At 44.2% G+C, this 14,536-nt stretch overlaps 1 protein-coding gene across 1 annotated transcript in view; it reads left to right on the forward strand.

Annotated features, from left to right (window-relative positions):
- The window catches only part of LOC144769084 (proto-oncogene Mas-like), a 72,416-nt gene extending 58,692 nt beyond the window's left edge, over window positions 1–13,724 (forward strand). Inside the window, exon 2 of the mRNA XM_078653085.1 lies at window positions 10,860–13,724. Within this exon, the coding sequence (XP_078509211.1) occupies window positions 10,860–11,886 (1,027 nt within the window). The 3' untranslated portion in view covers window positions 11,887–13,724. The remainder of the gene's footprint in view (window positions 1–10,859) is intronic.
- Window positions 13,725–14,536: the final 812 nt, after the last annotated feature.

The following is a 14,536-nucleotide window of genomic DNA, read 5'->3' on the forward strand; positions in this document are numbered from 1 at the left end:
AAATTGTGCTAGCGAGCCGCACACTTTGCGAGATTACACATAGCGCCCGGAAACTGAATTACGTCACGCAAATAAGATGGCCGCGCCCATGTACGACCGCTACGGTAACTTCACAAATGTTGCGCTACAAGCGGCTTGCGAACACGCAAAAAATCACGCAAACAAACACGCCGCAAAAAAAACACATTGTGTATTTGCACGAATTTGCGGCTTCCGAAATCGATCTCGCACGAATTCGCGCCCCGCGAATCGCCCGAAATTGCAGAAAAACGATTTTTGCAAAACTGAAAGCACTCAGCAGGTGCAAAAGTTTAATCTTAACATTTGTAACCATTCCCTCTAGTGCTTCCTGAGGGGCCCCTCCAGAGTTCAGTTGCCTATTTGCAACTATTCTATGACCCTGCTCTGACCCTCACAGCAGGCTCATAGAATAGCTACAAGTAGGCCACAAAGGTCCTGTGAAAAAAAATTGCACTGCAACAGAAAGCAAATTACAGATAAGGAAGCAGGTGCCAGACTGGCAGTTTAAATTCAGTGACACATTAATCAACCCCAAATTAATTCATGTCAGTTGAAGCAGGGCAGGTGTGCTTTCTTTTTTTCACCCCCATAATCTACAGTGATAAACAAACCAGAGGGTGGCAGTGATGTACCAGAGGGTAGCATGGGTGTACCAGAGGGTGGCAGTGGTGAAACAGGGGGTGCTGTGAACCTGTGATGATGAACCAGAGTTACCAGACGTAGAAACAACATAGTCGCGGCCGTTGCGAGCCGACAAGTAAGTTTGCAATTGCGAACTGGTACAAAACCCTCACGAAGTGGCAGAAACCCTTGCAAACACAAAAATAAAAATCCGCAAATTCGCGGATTTTGCGGATTGCGAATCCGTAAATACGCAAATTCGCGGATTGCCAATTCGCAAAATCCGCCCATACTTACTTGTAACTTTACTACACTTTCCCTACTGCTGCACCTTCCTGGAGTTTGAATAGTAAATCTTACCCTTACTCTATCCCACACTTTCCCTACTGCTGCACCTTCCTGGAGTGAGAATAGTAATTTTTACCCCTACACTATCCCACACTTTCCCTACTGCTGCACCTTCCTGGAGTTTGAATAGTAATTCTTACCCTTACTCTATCTTACAATTTCCCTACTGCTGCACCTTCCTGGAGTTTGAACAGTAATTCTTACCCCTGCTCTATCCCACACTTTCCTTACTGCTGCACCTTCCTGGAGTTAGAATAGTAATTCTTACCCCTACACTATCCTACACTTTCCCTACTGCTGCACGTTCCTGGAGTTAGAATAGTAATTCTTACCCCTACACTATCCTACACTTTCCCTACTGCTGCACGTTCCTTGAGTTAGAATAGTAATGTGTTTTGTAATGTGCTTTTTAAATACCTATTTGATGTAGATGTTTTCTTCTTGGTCTAGTTTTTGTTCAGGTTTCTTGTTTTTTTCTGGTCTTTTTGGTTGTCTGGTCTTCTGGGATTCGCTTTTAGATTTTGTTTAGAGAAGATGTACTTGAGTATCTGAAAAAAATGAGACAAAAAATGCAATGTAAAATTTTATTTTTATGTTTGAGATACAGTCAAATATGTTAATACTTTTCTGCATATGTTATATTACTTTCACATTACCTTGTAACTTTACTACACTTTCCCTGGAGTTTGAATAGAAATTCTTACCCTTACTCTATCCCACACTTTCCCTACTGCACCTTCCTGGAGTTAGAGTAGTCATTTTTACCCCTACACTATCCCGCACTTTCCCTACTGCTATACCTTCCTGGAGTTAGAATAGTAATTGTTATCTCTACAGTATTCCACATTTTCTCTACTGTTGCTCATTATTGGTTTTAGAATAGTAATTTTTATTCCTATTTCATCCCACACTTTTGCAATATTTTACTACTGATATACTTGAATACAGTATAAAAATGCTGTTATGTAAATTATAAAATAATTACCGTCTTTAAAACTCGACGTTTGAATTTCCAAAGATGAAAGTATTTTTTTATTTTCGTTTTCGAATTTCTGTGTAAAAATTAGATTAAATATGTGTGGATTAGAAAAAAAAATCCTATTTAGTAAATTTGAATTTTGATTTATTTAAATTAGAAAAGTACCTTGAAATTATTGTTGAAGAGGAGTATGGATCCTTTAGTAAAATCCAATTTTTAAAACTTGGCTTTTTCATCACACTTTATAGAAGTTCTTCTATATTTAGTATTTTAACTTTTCGTGCTGCTGGAAAAATAATATAATTTTAGATATTTGAAAATAATTCTATTAAATATTCCATGTAATTTAAATAAAAATCATCTTTAAATATGTTGTGCTTCAATTTATTAATATATGTCTCATTAATTATAGTAATATCTGGGTAGTAATAATGTTAATTTTAATTTAAAAATTCAAACTTATTTAGGGATCGCATTTTAAATATTTTACGAAAATATTTCTGTTATTACTTTTGTAAACTTACTTGTATTGCGAAAAATAATGCTTCTTAAACGGAATCGGGTGTTATCTCAAGGAAGAGGTTAGAGGGTCAGCTTTTGGCGTCTGGTCACTCTGCTAGTTGATAATCAACTGAATTAAAAATGGTGTCTTACTCGTATTTATAAGTTTGAGTCAGTGTCACTGTTATTTTTAAGAAACATAGCGTTGGTATTCATTATTTAATTCCGTTTCATTACTGTGGAAAGTTATAATTTTTAAAATTATATAAAGATGTGTAGTTTTGACTTTTTTGTTCCGATTTGGCATCCATTTTGAAAGTAGTGTTGTGCTATCATTTCATAGAAAAAGTTGTATGACATATTTAGGAACTACACAGTTTAAAATGGCGACTATGTTTATGTTAAATATTTGTTTTTACGCATATTTATTATCATTTAAAATAATATATTGTAAGTTTGTTAAGAAAAATGGAAAGAATGTGTAAAATTTTCATTAGTTTTGTAAATATTAGTATTTTTTGTTATTACTCGAGTATTAATTTTAATACGCGAGTATTAATTAAAAAAAATGTTTCGCATTTCTTTGGATTAACGTTTAGTTTTTATCTACATTTTAAAACACTTCCCCACCCAAAACCCCTAATTTCCCTACATCCCGTGCCAGGTTTTATTTTACAAATATTTTACGTATTTTATGCGTTGTAAAGGTATGCGTTGTAATTGAATTCGTTGAAATAGCACTTTCCTATTAATACCTCTATTTCGCGTTGTAACAGTATTCGTTGTAAAAGCATACGTTGTAAAAGTTTTTGCGTTGTAAAGACATGCGTTGTAATAGTATGCGTTGTAACGTCATACATCCGGGAAAAATGCTTGGTACATCTAGCCCATAGTTCTTCCAAGGCAACAATCAGGTGCCTGCAGAACATGACAGCATTAATCACTAGGGGAGAAACTTTTGAGGACTAACAAAGTGTCTACAAAAATGACTGCACTATACTGATAAGTATTGTGTGAAGAGAACCTGCATTGTGTTCCAAGGCTCGGCACCGGGCTACCCTACTGAGTGATTTGTGTGCTATATAAATATAGATGAGATACGATAAGATAAGATAAGATAAGATAACATAACATAACATAACATAACATAACATAACATAACATGGTGAATATCTTTAACCGAGAGTTCTGAGGAAGTGGCTGAGGACATTTCTTGACAGCCAATGAGGTACATTGCAGGTTGGAAAATGTGGCCCTGTGTTAGCAGTACCAGCTGTTAAGTCAGAGCCATGACCATAACTGGTCATCTAGTGAAGCTGTTAGGGAAAGGTATCTAGACATTTTAAGAAATCCACTGGTGCAATATAGGTGCAGGTGGCTTAACTGTGTCTGAATAAAGCATAGATGCAGGGCAATTTGAGGTTATTGAATGCCACTTGTAACAACTGGAGTAGTTAACGCAAGTGTTCCATAACCTTATTGTTGGACCTTAAAAAGAATACCAAGTATATGCCTGTGACATTTGACTCTCAGGATAGCAAGCCAGGCAAGTTGATGGTTAACAAAGGGAGGCGATGATGGTTAGACACTTAGTAGCATGGATATCAATTCATCAAAATGCATGGGGTGGCGGAAGCAACCGTTACTTTCACTCAGACACACCTGTAAATTCATACACACACATTCACTCATACTCTATCTTACATAAGCACACTCTGACCCACAAGCACGCACACAACATATATTTAGAAGCAGTTTTTTCTTACCTCTGCTGCCAAGTAGGGTCATATTCTAGCTGATTGTATTCCATTATTTTATTTCTAACTGTACCCTGCCACACATTGCTGTGTTAATGGAAGAGAAAGAAAAGAGTAAGCGCACATTTCTAATATGTTTAATTTCACAATGCTTGTGGGCACACAATATGTTTTTGTGACTATTGTCACGTTGTGTATATATAAACACGCGCTATTGTTACAAAGTGAACCAACTCCTCCCCCTCCCTCCACCCACTTCCCAATCTGCCATCCTGACACCAACTGTCCATCCTTATATGTGTACACTATTCTCTATATGCGCCCCTTGTAGTTTTTGCACAGCAACCAAATCTATAGGGTCTGTTTGGCCTTCCGATTAAAAACACGAGCGTATTGGACACACGCGTATTCGAATCCAACGTTGTGTATATATAAACATGTGCTAATGTTGCAGAGTGAACGAACTCCTGCCCTCTCCCTCCACCCACTTCCCGGTCTGCCATCCTGACACCAACTGTCCATCTTAATACATGTAGACTATTCTCTCTATGCGTCCTTTCTTAATGTTGCAAAGTGAACTAACTCCTCCCCCCTCCCTCCACCCACTTCCCGGTCTGACATCCTGACACCAACTGTCCCTCCTAATATATGTAGACTATTGTCTCTATGCGTCCCTTGTAGTTTTTGTGCTGCAACCAAATCGATAGTGTCTGTTCGGCCTTTCGATTAAAAACACGCGTTTATGGGACACGCACGTATTCTAATCCCACGTTGTGTATATATAAATACGACCTTAATCGAATCCAACGTTGTATCATAATTTCAAATGAATCGGAGAAGAACTTTCGGAGATTTAAGATTTTGAACAAAGGAACATTGACATTTTTATGTGTCTTCGGGTTTTCAATTAAAAACACGCGCGTTTTCGACATGCGCGTATTAGAATTCAACGAATTCAACTGCGCCTCTCACCAGGCCTGGTCACCCCCTCGCTCCTCCTGCCGCCTCCTGCTCCTGCCTGCTCCTACCTGCCAGCCTTGCCGCCTTTTTCGCCGCAGACGCCCCCCTGTCCCCCCGAGCGGCCCAGCCTCAGCAGAGCCGCACCCGCTCGCCAGTTTCCCGCCGCAGCTTGCCACAGGCCCGGCCCACCACCGGCCCATTGGCCGAGCCGCTCCCGCCGCCCAGCTGACCCGCCCTCTCGTCCCCCTTCTTATGACGCCCCCAGAGCGACCGCGCAGCGGACGCGCGCAGCGGGAGCACCGATTGAGCGCCGAAGGTGCGCCAAAGGTAAGCCCGTCTGCGCCCGTCCGCGCCTGGACCGCACCCAGTGCCAGGACCCCTGGCCCCCGCAGACCCCAGCCTACCCGCCGGACGTACGACGCCGCCACCCTCAACGCACTCAACGCCGGACGAATCCAAGGATGCTACCGAGCCACCCCGAGACGCACCCACGGACCCTTCTGCTGCAACGTCTGCAAGTTCACCTGCATCCGGACCAGCAATACTCCTGCACCAAGCAAGACCAAGACGAGCAACAGCAGCAGCCACCTGAAATGCATCCTGCTCAACACCCGCTCCATCCACAGACACCCCATCGAGCTCTGGAACCTGCTCGACACAACCTCACCAGACGTCGCCTTCCTCACGGAAACCTGGATGAACGCCTCTTCAGCACCCGACATCGCCATCGCCATCCCAGACGGCTACAAGATAATCCGAAGGGACCGCATCAACCAGACCGGAGGAGGCATCGCCATCATCCACAGGAACACCATCCGAGTCACGACCAACACCGACGACACCCTCGCACCCGCCGAGCACCTGCAATTCCAGGTCCACATCAACCCCAAGCCCACCCTCAGAGGCACCCTCATCTACAGACCCCCGGGACCACGCACACAATTCAGCGAAGACATCGCCGACTTCATCAGCCCGCACGCCCTCCTCTCCGCCGACTACATCCTCCTCGGGGACCTAAACTTTCACCTGGAGAACAACAACGACCGCAACACCACCACCCTGCTGGACAATCTCGCCAACCTCGGACTCAAGCAACTGGTTAACACCCCCACCCACTACGCCGGACACACACTCGACCCCGTCTTCTCATCCTGCAAGGACATCGCCTTCAGCCACGCCACCGGACTCAACTGGACGGACCACAGCTGCGTCCACTTCAGCTTCAGAAGGACCACGATCCACCACCACCAGCAACAGGCTGCACGCAGAAGCTGGAACAAGATCACAGCCGACCAGCTCGCGACTTTCCTGAGCAAGAACCCACCCACCAGCGCAACGAACCCAAGCCAGGCGGCCACCAACCTCGCGAAGTGGATCAGGAACTGCGCAGATGACCTCGCCCCTCTGAAGACCCCGACTAGCAGATCCGGTAGCAAGAAAGCCCCATGGTTCACTGACGAACTCAAAAGCTCCAAGAAGAACTGCAGAGCCCTCGAGAGAACATGGCGCAGAGACCCAACACCGGACAACATGACTGCCCTCAAGCTCGCCACCCGAAAACACCACCAACTCATCCACACCACCAAGAAAACCGCATTCAAGGAACGACTGGACAACAACGCACACAACAGCAAGGAACTCTTCAACATCGTTAAAGAGCTCTCCAACCCCAACGCCGGAAACAACGACATCACCCCTTCGCAAGACCTCTGCAACTCCCTCGCCTCCTACTTCCACAACAAGATCGCGGACATACACAACAGCTTCAGCACTCAACCGACGCACGCCATGACTGAACCACCGCACCCCACCACCACCCTCCATGCCTGGACCCCGATCAGCACCGAAGACACCGTCCGCAAGATGAACTCCATCCACTCCGGATCTCCTACCGACCCATGCCCTCACCACATCTTCAACAAGGCCGACGCTGTCATCGCACCCCACCTGCGGGACATCATCAACACCTCCTTCGACACCGCCACCTTCCCGGAGAGCTGGAAGCATGCCAAACTCAGCGCTCTACTAAAGAAACCATCAGCTGACCCCACCGACCTCAAGAACTACCGCCCCATCTCGCTGCTCCCGTTCCCTGCTAAAGTCGTCAAAAAGACCGTCAACAAGCAGCTGGCCGCCTTCCTTGAGACGAACGGATCCCTCGACCTCTCGCAGTCCGGCTTCCGGGCCAACCACAGCACCGAGACCGCCCTGATCGCAGCCACCGATGACATCCGAGCACTGCTCGACAACGGAGAAACAGCAGCCCTCATCCTCCTAGACCTCTCCGCGGCCTTCGACTCTGTCTGCCACCGTACACTAGTGCAGCGACTCAGCAACGTCGGAATCCAGGAGAAGGCACTGGAGTGGATCATCTCCTTCCTCGCCGGAAGGACACAGAGAGTCCGCCTCCCCCCGTTCAGATCTGAAGCCACCGAAGTCATCTGCGGCGTTCCTCAAGGCTCCTCGCTCAGTCCAACCCTCTTCAACGTCTACATGAGCCCCCTCGCAGACATCGCATGCCAGCACAACCTCAAAATCATCTCCTACGCCGACGACACCCAGCTGATTCACTCCCTCACCAACGACCCTGCCACCGCCAGAGCCAACCTTCACGAAGGGATGAAAGAGGTATCCGAATGGATGAAGAACAGCCGTCTGAAACTGAACTCGGACAAGACGGAAGTCCTCATCCTGGGATCCTCACCCTCCGCCTGGGACGACTCCTGGTGGCCCCCCGCCCTAGGCAGCGCACCCAAACCAACTGACCACGCACGCAACCTAGGCTTCATCCTGGACTCCTCCCTCTCCATGACCAGACAAGTCAACGCCGTCTCCTCGTCGTGCTTCAACATCCTGCGCATGCTACGTAAGATCTTCTGGTGGATCCCCACCGAGACCAGGAAGACGGTCACCCAGGCCCTCGTCACCAGCCGTCTGGACTACGGCAACTCCCTCTACGCCGGAACCACCGCCAAGCTCCAGAAGAAACTCCAGCGGATCCAGAACGCCTCAGCACGTCTCATCCTGGACATCCCCCGTCGCAGCCACATCTCCGGACACCTGAGAGACTGCACTGGCTCCCGGTCAACAAGAGAATCACCTTCCGACTCCTCACCCACGCACACAAAGCCCTACACAACCAAGGCCCAGGATACCTCAACAGCCGCCTCAACTTCTACGCTCCCAAACGCCAGCTTCGATCGACCGGCCACGCCCTCGCCGCCGTCCCCCGCATCCGAAGAGCCACCACAGGGGGACGGTCCTTCTCCTACCTCGCCGCCAAGACATGGAACTCCCTCCCGACCCACCTCCGCCTGACCCAGGACCACCTCGCCTTCAGGAAGCAACTCAAGACCTGGCTGTTCGAGCAGTAGCGGACCCCCCTCCCCCAGCGCCTTGAGACCCTCTGGGTGAGTAGTGCGCTATATAAATGCTTTGATTGATTGATTGATTGAACGTTCTGTATATAAAAACACCCCCCTATTCAAATCCAACAGTGTGTCAAAATTTCAAAGCAATCGGTGAAGAACTTTCAGAGATTTGCGATTTTGAACAAACGAACATTTAAATTTTTATATATATAGGTAAAAACAATATCATATTAACCACTATTGGTGTAATACAAAACTGACTGAAAGCAAGAAAAGTAGAACACTAAATGATGTTCATAAGAATGAGCTGTTCCTGTGTTCCTGAAACTGTTTTTACCACCTCTGAGACCAGGGGTCGCAATCGTAGTGCCAGGGTTCACAAGGTGCAATCTAAGGGCCATGGTCGCAAGCCTTGGAGACCACTAAAGGATGTCCATGTGTAGAAGTCAGTAAAACAGCCAAATATCTCTTGATAAAAAAAGGTACAACCACTGCTTTAAACAAAAACGAAACCTCCTTCATTATAGGCAAAACTAAATACTACATTTAAAATTAAGATGAACATTGTAACCCAGACTTCTCTAACCCCCTGCCTAGGTTAGTATCCAAGCTAAGGCCAAGTATTCCACTGAACTGGTGTGTTACCTAGTTTTTGGGGTCTCGAGACAGACAGCATTGTAGCTCATGCTTTAACACATATTTAGAGTGGGCTTTGGGCCAACCTCTTGCTCGAGATTGGATGGCTTTTTTGCCCATTTCAATGCCTTGCTCCTGAATCAATGGATTACATCTCTATCTCTTTGTTTGTCTCACCCCTGAAGCATTAAGCTCCATCCTGTATTTTCATTGGTTGAGTATATTCTTCTACTACTGATATCAGGATACTATTTATTCTGCATGTTTCTCTTGCATATTAATTGTAGCGCTTGATGGGAGTGCATGTTCTACTCTTTTATCTCTTTCTAAGTGCCTCTTATTATGTCACTCTTTCTCTCCTCCCCTTGTTCTATCTCACCATCATCCCCATAAATCCTCTATTTCTTCCACTGTCCACTCGCTCCTATCACACTTTTTTACCTTCTCTCCATACCCATTTTTCTAATCACGAGCAGTGCTGCTTTCCGATCTCTCTCTCTCTTTCTCCCCTATATGTTGCCTGCCACTGTAGGCAGTGCTTGTAGTAGTGTCTTGAATGGTTATAATTCTTCCAAAATGTCGGGTGCATTGTGTCATAATGCAAAGTGGGGGCCATCTTGGAAGTATACAGAGAACCATTCCAAGAGGGCCCGCCAGCCACTATTACATTGGCCAGTGCTTACGGCGCAATTCTACAAACATTGCATTGGCAAGTTGCAGTGGATGTACATCATGGAATGGTATTTTCTATACTTTCAAGATAGGCACCACGCTTTGTTTAATGACCATCCATCACAATTGGGTTTACCAATGCTTGTGTTGCAATTTTACAAGCACTGGCAAAGCCAGGTATGGCAGAGGACCATCTTTAAATGTAATTTTTTATACTTTCAAGAAGACTACCACAACGTGCAACATGACAGCCAATTTGAAAAATTGTTTTTCATACTAATTGTTAAACCATTCCAAGACGGTGTTACATTCAATCTAGATGCAATGTGGCAGTCATCCTACACGTTTACAAAATAGCATTTCAAGATGTGTGGAGATGTGGCCATTGGAACCTCAGAAGCTGTTTTGAGTCCAGGCATTTGTAAACTTACCGTGATTCTTGGAAAATCAATTGATCTCCCCATGTCTAAAAAAATGATCCAGATGTTGTATAATGTGATCTGGTGCTCATGTAAAAGTCTCTGATGCCCTGGGGTCAAATTTGTGTTACATAAAACTGCCAAAACAAATGGCCTCCTACTGCTATCGAATTTTCCAATGCTAGTTCAACTCTTCTACAAGCATTGGAAAATACAATTGTGGCAGCAAACAGTCATTGATAGAACAAGACCCATTGGCTTGCCAAAAGGACGCACATTTGGTGTGACTGTCGGTCAGGAGGTTCTTCCATAACAGTCACCGCCTCTTTCATTGCAGATGAGAAGGATGTCCTATACAAATAGAAATTGCAATCTGCTGCTAACCACTGTGCCTGGGTAGCCCTTGCCAACAAATTCACAAACATTTCTGTTAGAGGCAGAACTATTGGAGGCTCCATTCCAGATCAGGCCACGTGAATTTATATTGTTGTGCATTCCACCATATTCCCAAGATTTATTCATGACCTTTTCATTTGAGTTTCTTGTTGAAACTAATATTCTTCTTTCCCAATAGGGCACCTGAAGACGCCACCATGGCAGATGCAGGAAGCAATTCCAGTAACATCACCAATGCTCTTGGTTTAAATGAGACACATCCAGTAATGGAATCTGCCACAAGTTTCATCATTGCAGCTGGTTTCATGTTGTTTATCTGCTTCTTTGGAATTATTGGAAACAGTTTGGTCTTCTGGTATCTATGTTTTAAAATCAAAAGGACTAAGTACACCGTATACATCATCAATCTTGCTGTCGCTGACTTAATCTATCTCATCTTCATCTCTGTGGAGTTGTGCATCACAATCCTTCTTTTCTTAAGGCAAAAAATAGCAGCGGACACAAATACAGTAATGTTTTCACTGGACATCATACTTGGCCTTGGAACCTATGCTGATATGTTTCTACTGACTGCTATTAGTGTCGAGAGATGTTTGGCCACCTATCACCCCATGTGGTATCGTTACAAACGGCCAAACTTTCAGTCCTTGCTTGTGTGTGTCATAAGTTGGGTTCTTTCAATTCTTGTGACTCTGGTGGAACACGTAGGTTGCCCCCCAAAGCTATATGATACAGTGGGGGTGCAGTGTACCGCAGTCCACTCCTTTTTATCAGTATTGATGTTCTTGCTGATTATACCCACTATGGTTACATCCAGCCTGATTATGCTAATCATGATTAAAAAATCCTCAAGGAAAAAACATCCACCAAAGCTTATCATTGTCATTGTGGCAACAGTAATTGTCTTTCTCATTTCAGTAGCACCCGTCAGAGTATTGTGTTTGCTACTTTACCTAAAGGTCAATCCATCAGGATTCTCTTCTGGTGCACTCATCTTTGCGGTTTATATGTGTATCTCAATCAACAGCAGTGTCAACCCCTTCATCTACTTTGTGGTGGGAAGGCAGAAAATACAAGGAATCTGGAACTTCCTAGAGAAAGCTCTGAAGAAGGTCTTTGGAGAAGAGGAAGACAAAGAGGAAGGAGAAAAAGGAGTGACAAAACTCCATAAAGAGGGAGACATCACAGAGCACAACATCTTTTAGGCTGGACATTGTAATTATTTCCCCTAGACTGTTGAATGGAAATGCACATTTTAAGTACCAGACATGACGATCTGTGGTCTCCCTGCTAAAATGAGGCCCATTCTCTTTGTATGCCATGGAGGCTGGACATTTTCATTGGTTCTCTTGGAAAATACATCAGGGTGTTATATGCCCTCAGGAAGCTAATAAGAGAGCATAATGCGAAGCATATAGAAAATATACTGTGTGCATGTGAGGAGATGCAAAAGCATGATCAGCACAATCTGAACCTTACCCCTGCTTGTTAAAGCACCCTTGCCTATAGGGAACACAGCTAAGAGTTGCTTTACTGTCTGAACAAACTGATTCTTTCCTGAGTAGCAATAAGAAGGCAGGTGTAGTTAACAATCCAGAGGAATAAGTACAAGGAAATGGCTCAGCGCTGCTGCAAATTTTGCAGCACCTCACTTTCCAAAACGCAGGGATGCACCATATTTACAAGAATATGGCGCACCCTTGTGTTTTCCCTAGCAGTGCCAGTAAAAATAGCTGCTTAGCGCCAACATAGACACCCTTGCACCAAAGTGCAAGAGTGCCTGCCTTGCACGGATGTTTTTGGCACAGAACTTGAAAAATATATATATTTTCTGGGGACTTTGCCCATGCAATAAATACTTTTGGATTACAGTAAGTCACATTGGCATCTCTCTTTCACACCCCACTCAAAAACTTTTTAAAGGATGTCTCTGGTTCTTTAAGCCACCATTTGGACATAACATATAGTATGTCAAAGAAATAGTATGAGGGGCTGGTTTCATTTTGTAACCCCAAGGTATCTCAACAGTACCTGACTTAGAATATGGATCATCGTCTTCGTCGCTTGTGCACATTATTTTGAATACATTTTCTTCCTCTAAATGTACTAACAGCGAGCCCTATGCATAATGCGGTACAAGACCCTTAGCTTCAGAAATATACTCATGATGTCATTTCACATTGTGTATATACGCAATACATTGTATACCAGGTTCATAGCATGTGGGCAATCAGCATGGTTAAACTTGCTTAAGTCACAGAAGTCCTATGCCTAATGTTTTCTCCATAATGTGACCTTCTATAGCCATCTCTGTTTTCAAATGTACATGTGAAAAAATGCTGCAGTAATGGTAAACAAGCCTTACCCATGATGACACCATTTCCCCTACATCCTCACAAATTTTGCATTAGTTTCTTCCCCAGCATCTACCCTGACAATTGGCGTAATCTTATCCTTCACAGGAGTAAATGTACAACTGAGTTGACATTACAAATGTGCCGACTATGTATGTGAGTTATCCTAAAACTTGCAAGCGTATCTATTTTGGCAGAGGTGCCCACACTGAAATACCAGATTTGCTTGCATGAGTAATTTTGCCACATTCTTAAAATGTTTTCGGAAACAATTCTGATTTTGTAAATCACTTTTGTGAATTTGCACTCATGATATTTGTGCACATAACCTCAACACTGCTTAGCAAACCCTTTGCATCAGATTTGTGTTACATTTTCAATGAACAAATTGAGTGGTTCTATTTACAATCCAACGCAAATTGGCAATTGTGTTGGATTTAACAAAAGTGATGTGAAACTGAACAATGTGCTGCCTTGCGTTACCTTGCATTAAGGGGGTGTTTCATGGATTGTGCATGGAACTTTTGACACAACTTCATCATCTCTGTTGTTCAAGAAAACATGCCAACTCTACACATTCAACCACTTCTGAAACAATTGATTCTGCTCTTATAGTCCATGCTATGGCTTCTAAAAATCATCTCAACCACCTACATGCCAATTTGAATAAACTGAGAACATTGCATTTACACTTTGTCTGACAATAGATTCTTCCAATCTTGCGATATGCCGTTGACCGATAAAGGCTGCCTGACTGCTTTGATCTTCCCAATTTGCTTTGTAGTAATTGACACTGTAGTCTTTGTGCCATACTACACATCTGTCATATCTGTCAATTTCAAAACTGCCATGTGTGCATTTTATTGTATTACACTGTTGTGTATATTTGATTATTCAGTTGTGCTAACATGACTTGCAGATCTGTGTGGACTCTCTTTGGGGCCTGATTCATTCTTAGTAATAATAGAAATAAAAGGTATGGTGGTGGTTATAAAATATGCATAGTGTTGATACATGTTTGGGTACCAGCAGGAGTTGTGAATGGCTTCCTCTGCAAAGACACAGTGATTGTAACACAAAACAGAGGTTCACGTTTGATTTTTCTTCATCCTGATGGACCTGGAAATCTGCGAGTAGCTTCAACTTTGCAGCATCCTATAATGCTGCAAAGGTGAAGCTACTCGCAGATTTTCCTATAATGCATCGGGTAGAGTTGGGGATTCACACTCTCTTCCTGTCAGGCATAGAGATCTACCACTGAACAAATATACTGACCTAACCTTTATAGCTGATGTGCAGGTAAAGGCGAGGGTCTGTCCAGTGGTAGCTCACTCCTGTTCAAGATCTCTTGCATGTGCCAGTCAAACAGTACATCATTCTAACCACAAGGCTAACACTGGGAGCTGTCCAGCAACAAGAGAAGAGAGTCCTCAGATTGTAAGGACCGTGGCTCTGTAGTTCACTTCCTTATGAATATTTGGTGTGTGCCCAAGATTTCCAG

The sequence above is a fragment of the Lissotriton helveticus genome, chromosome 1_1, assembly GCF_964261635.1.
Source record: "Lissotriton helveticus chromosome 1_1, aLisHel1.1, whole genome shotgun sequence".
NCBI lineage: Eukaryota > Metazoa > Chordata > Amphibia > Caudata > Salamandridae > Lissotriton > Lissotriton helveticus.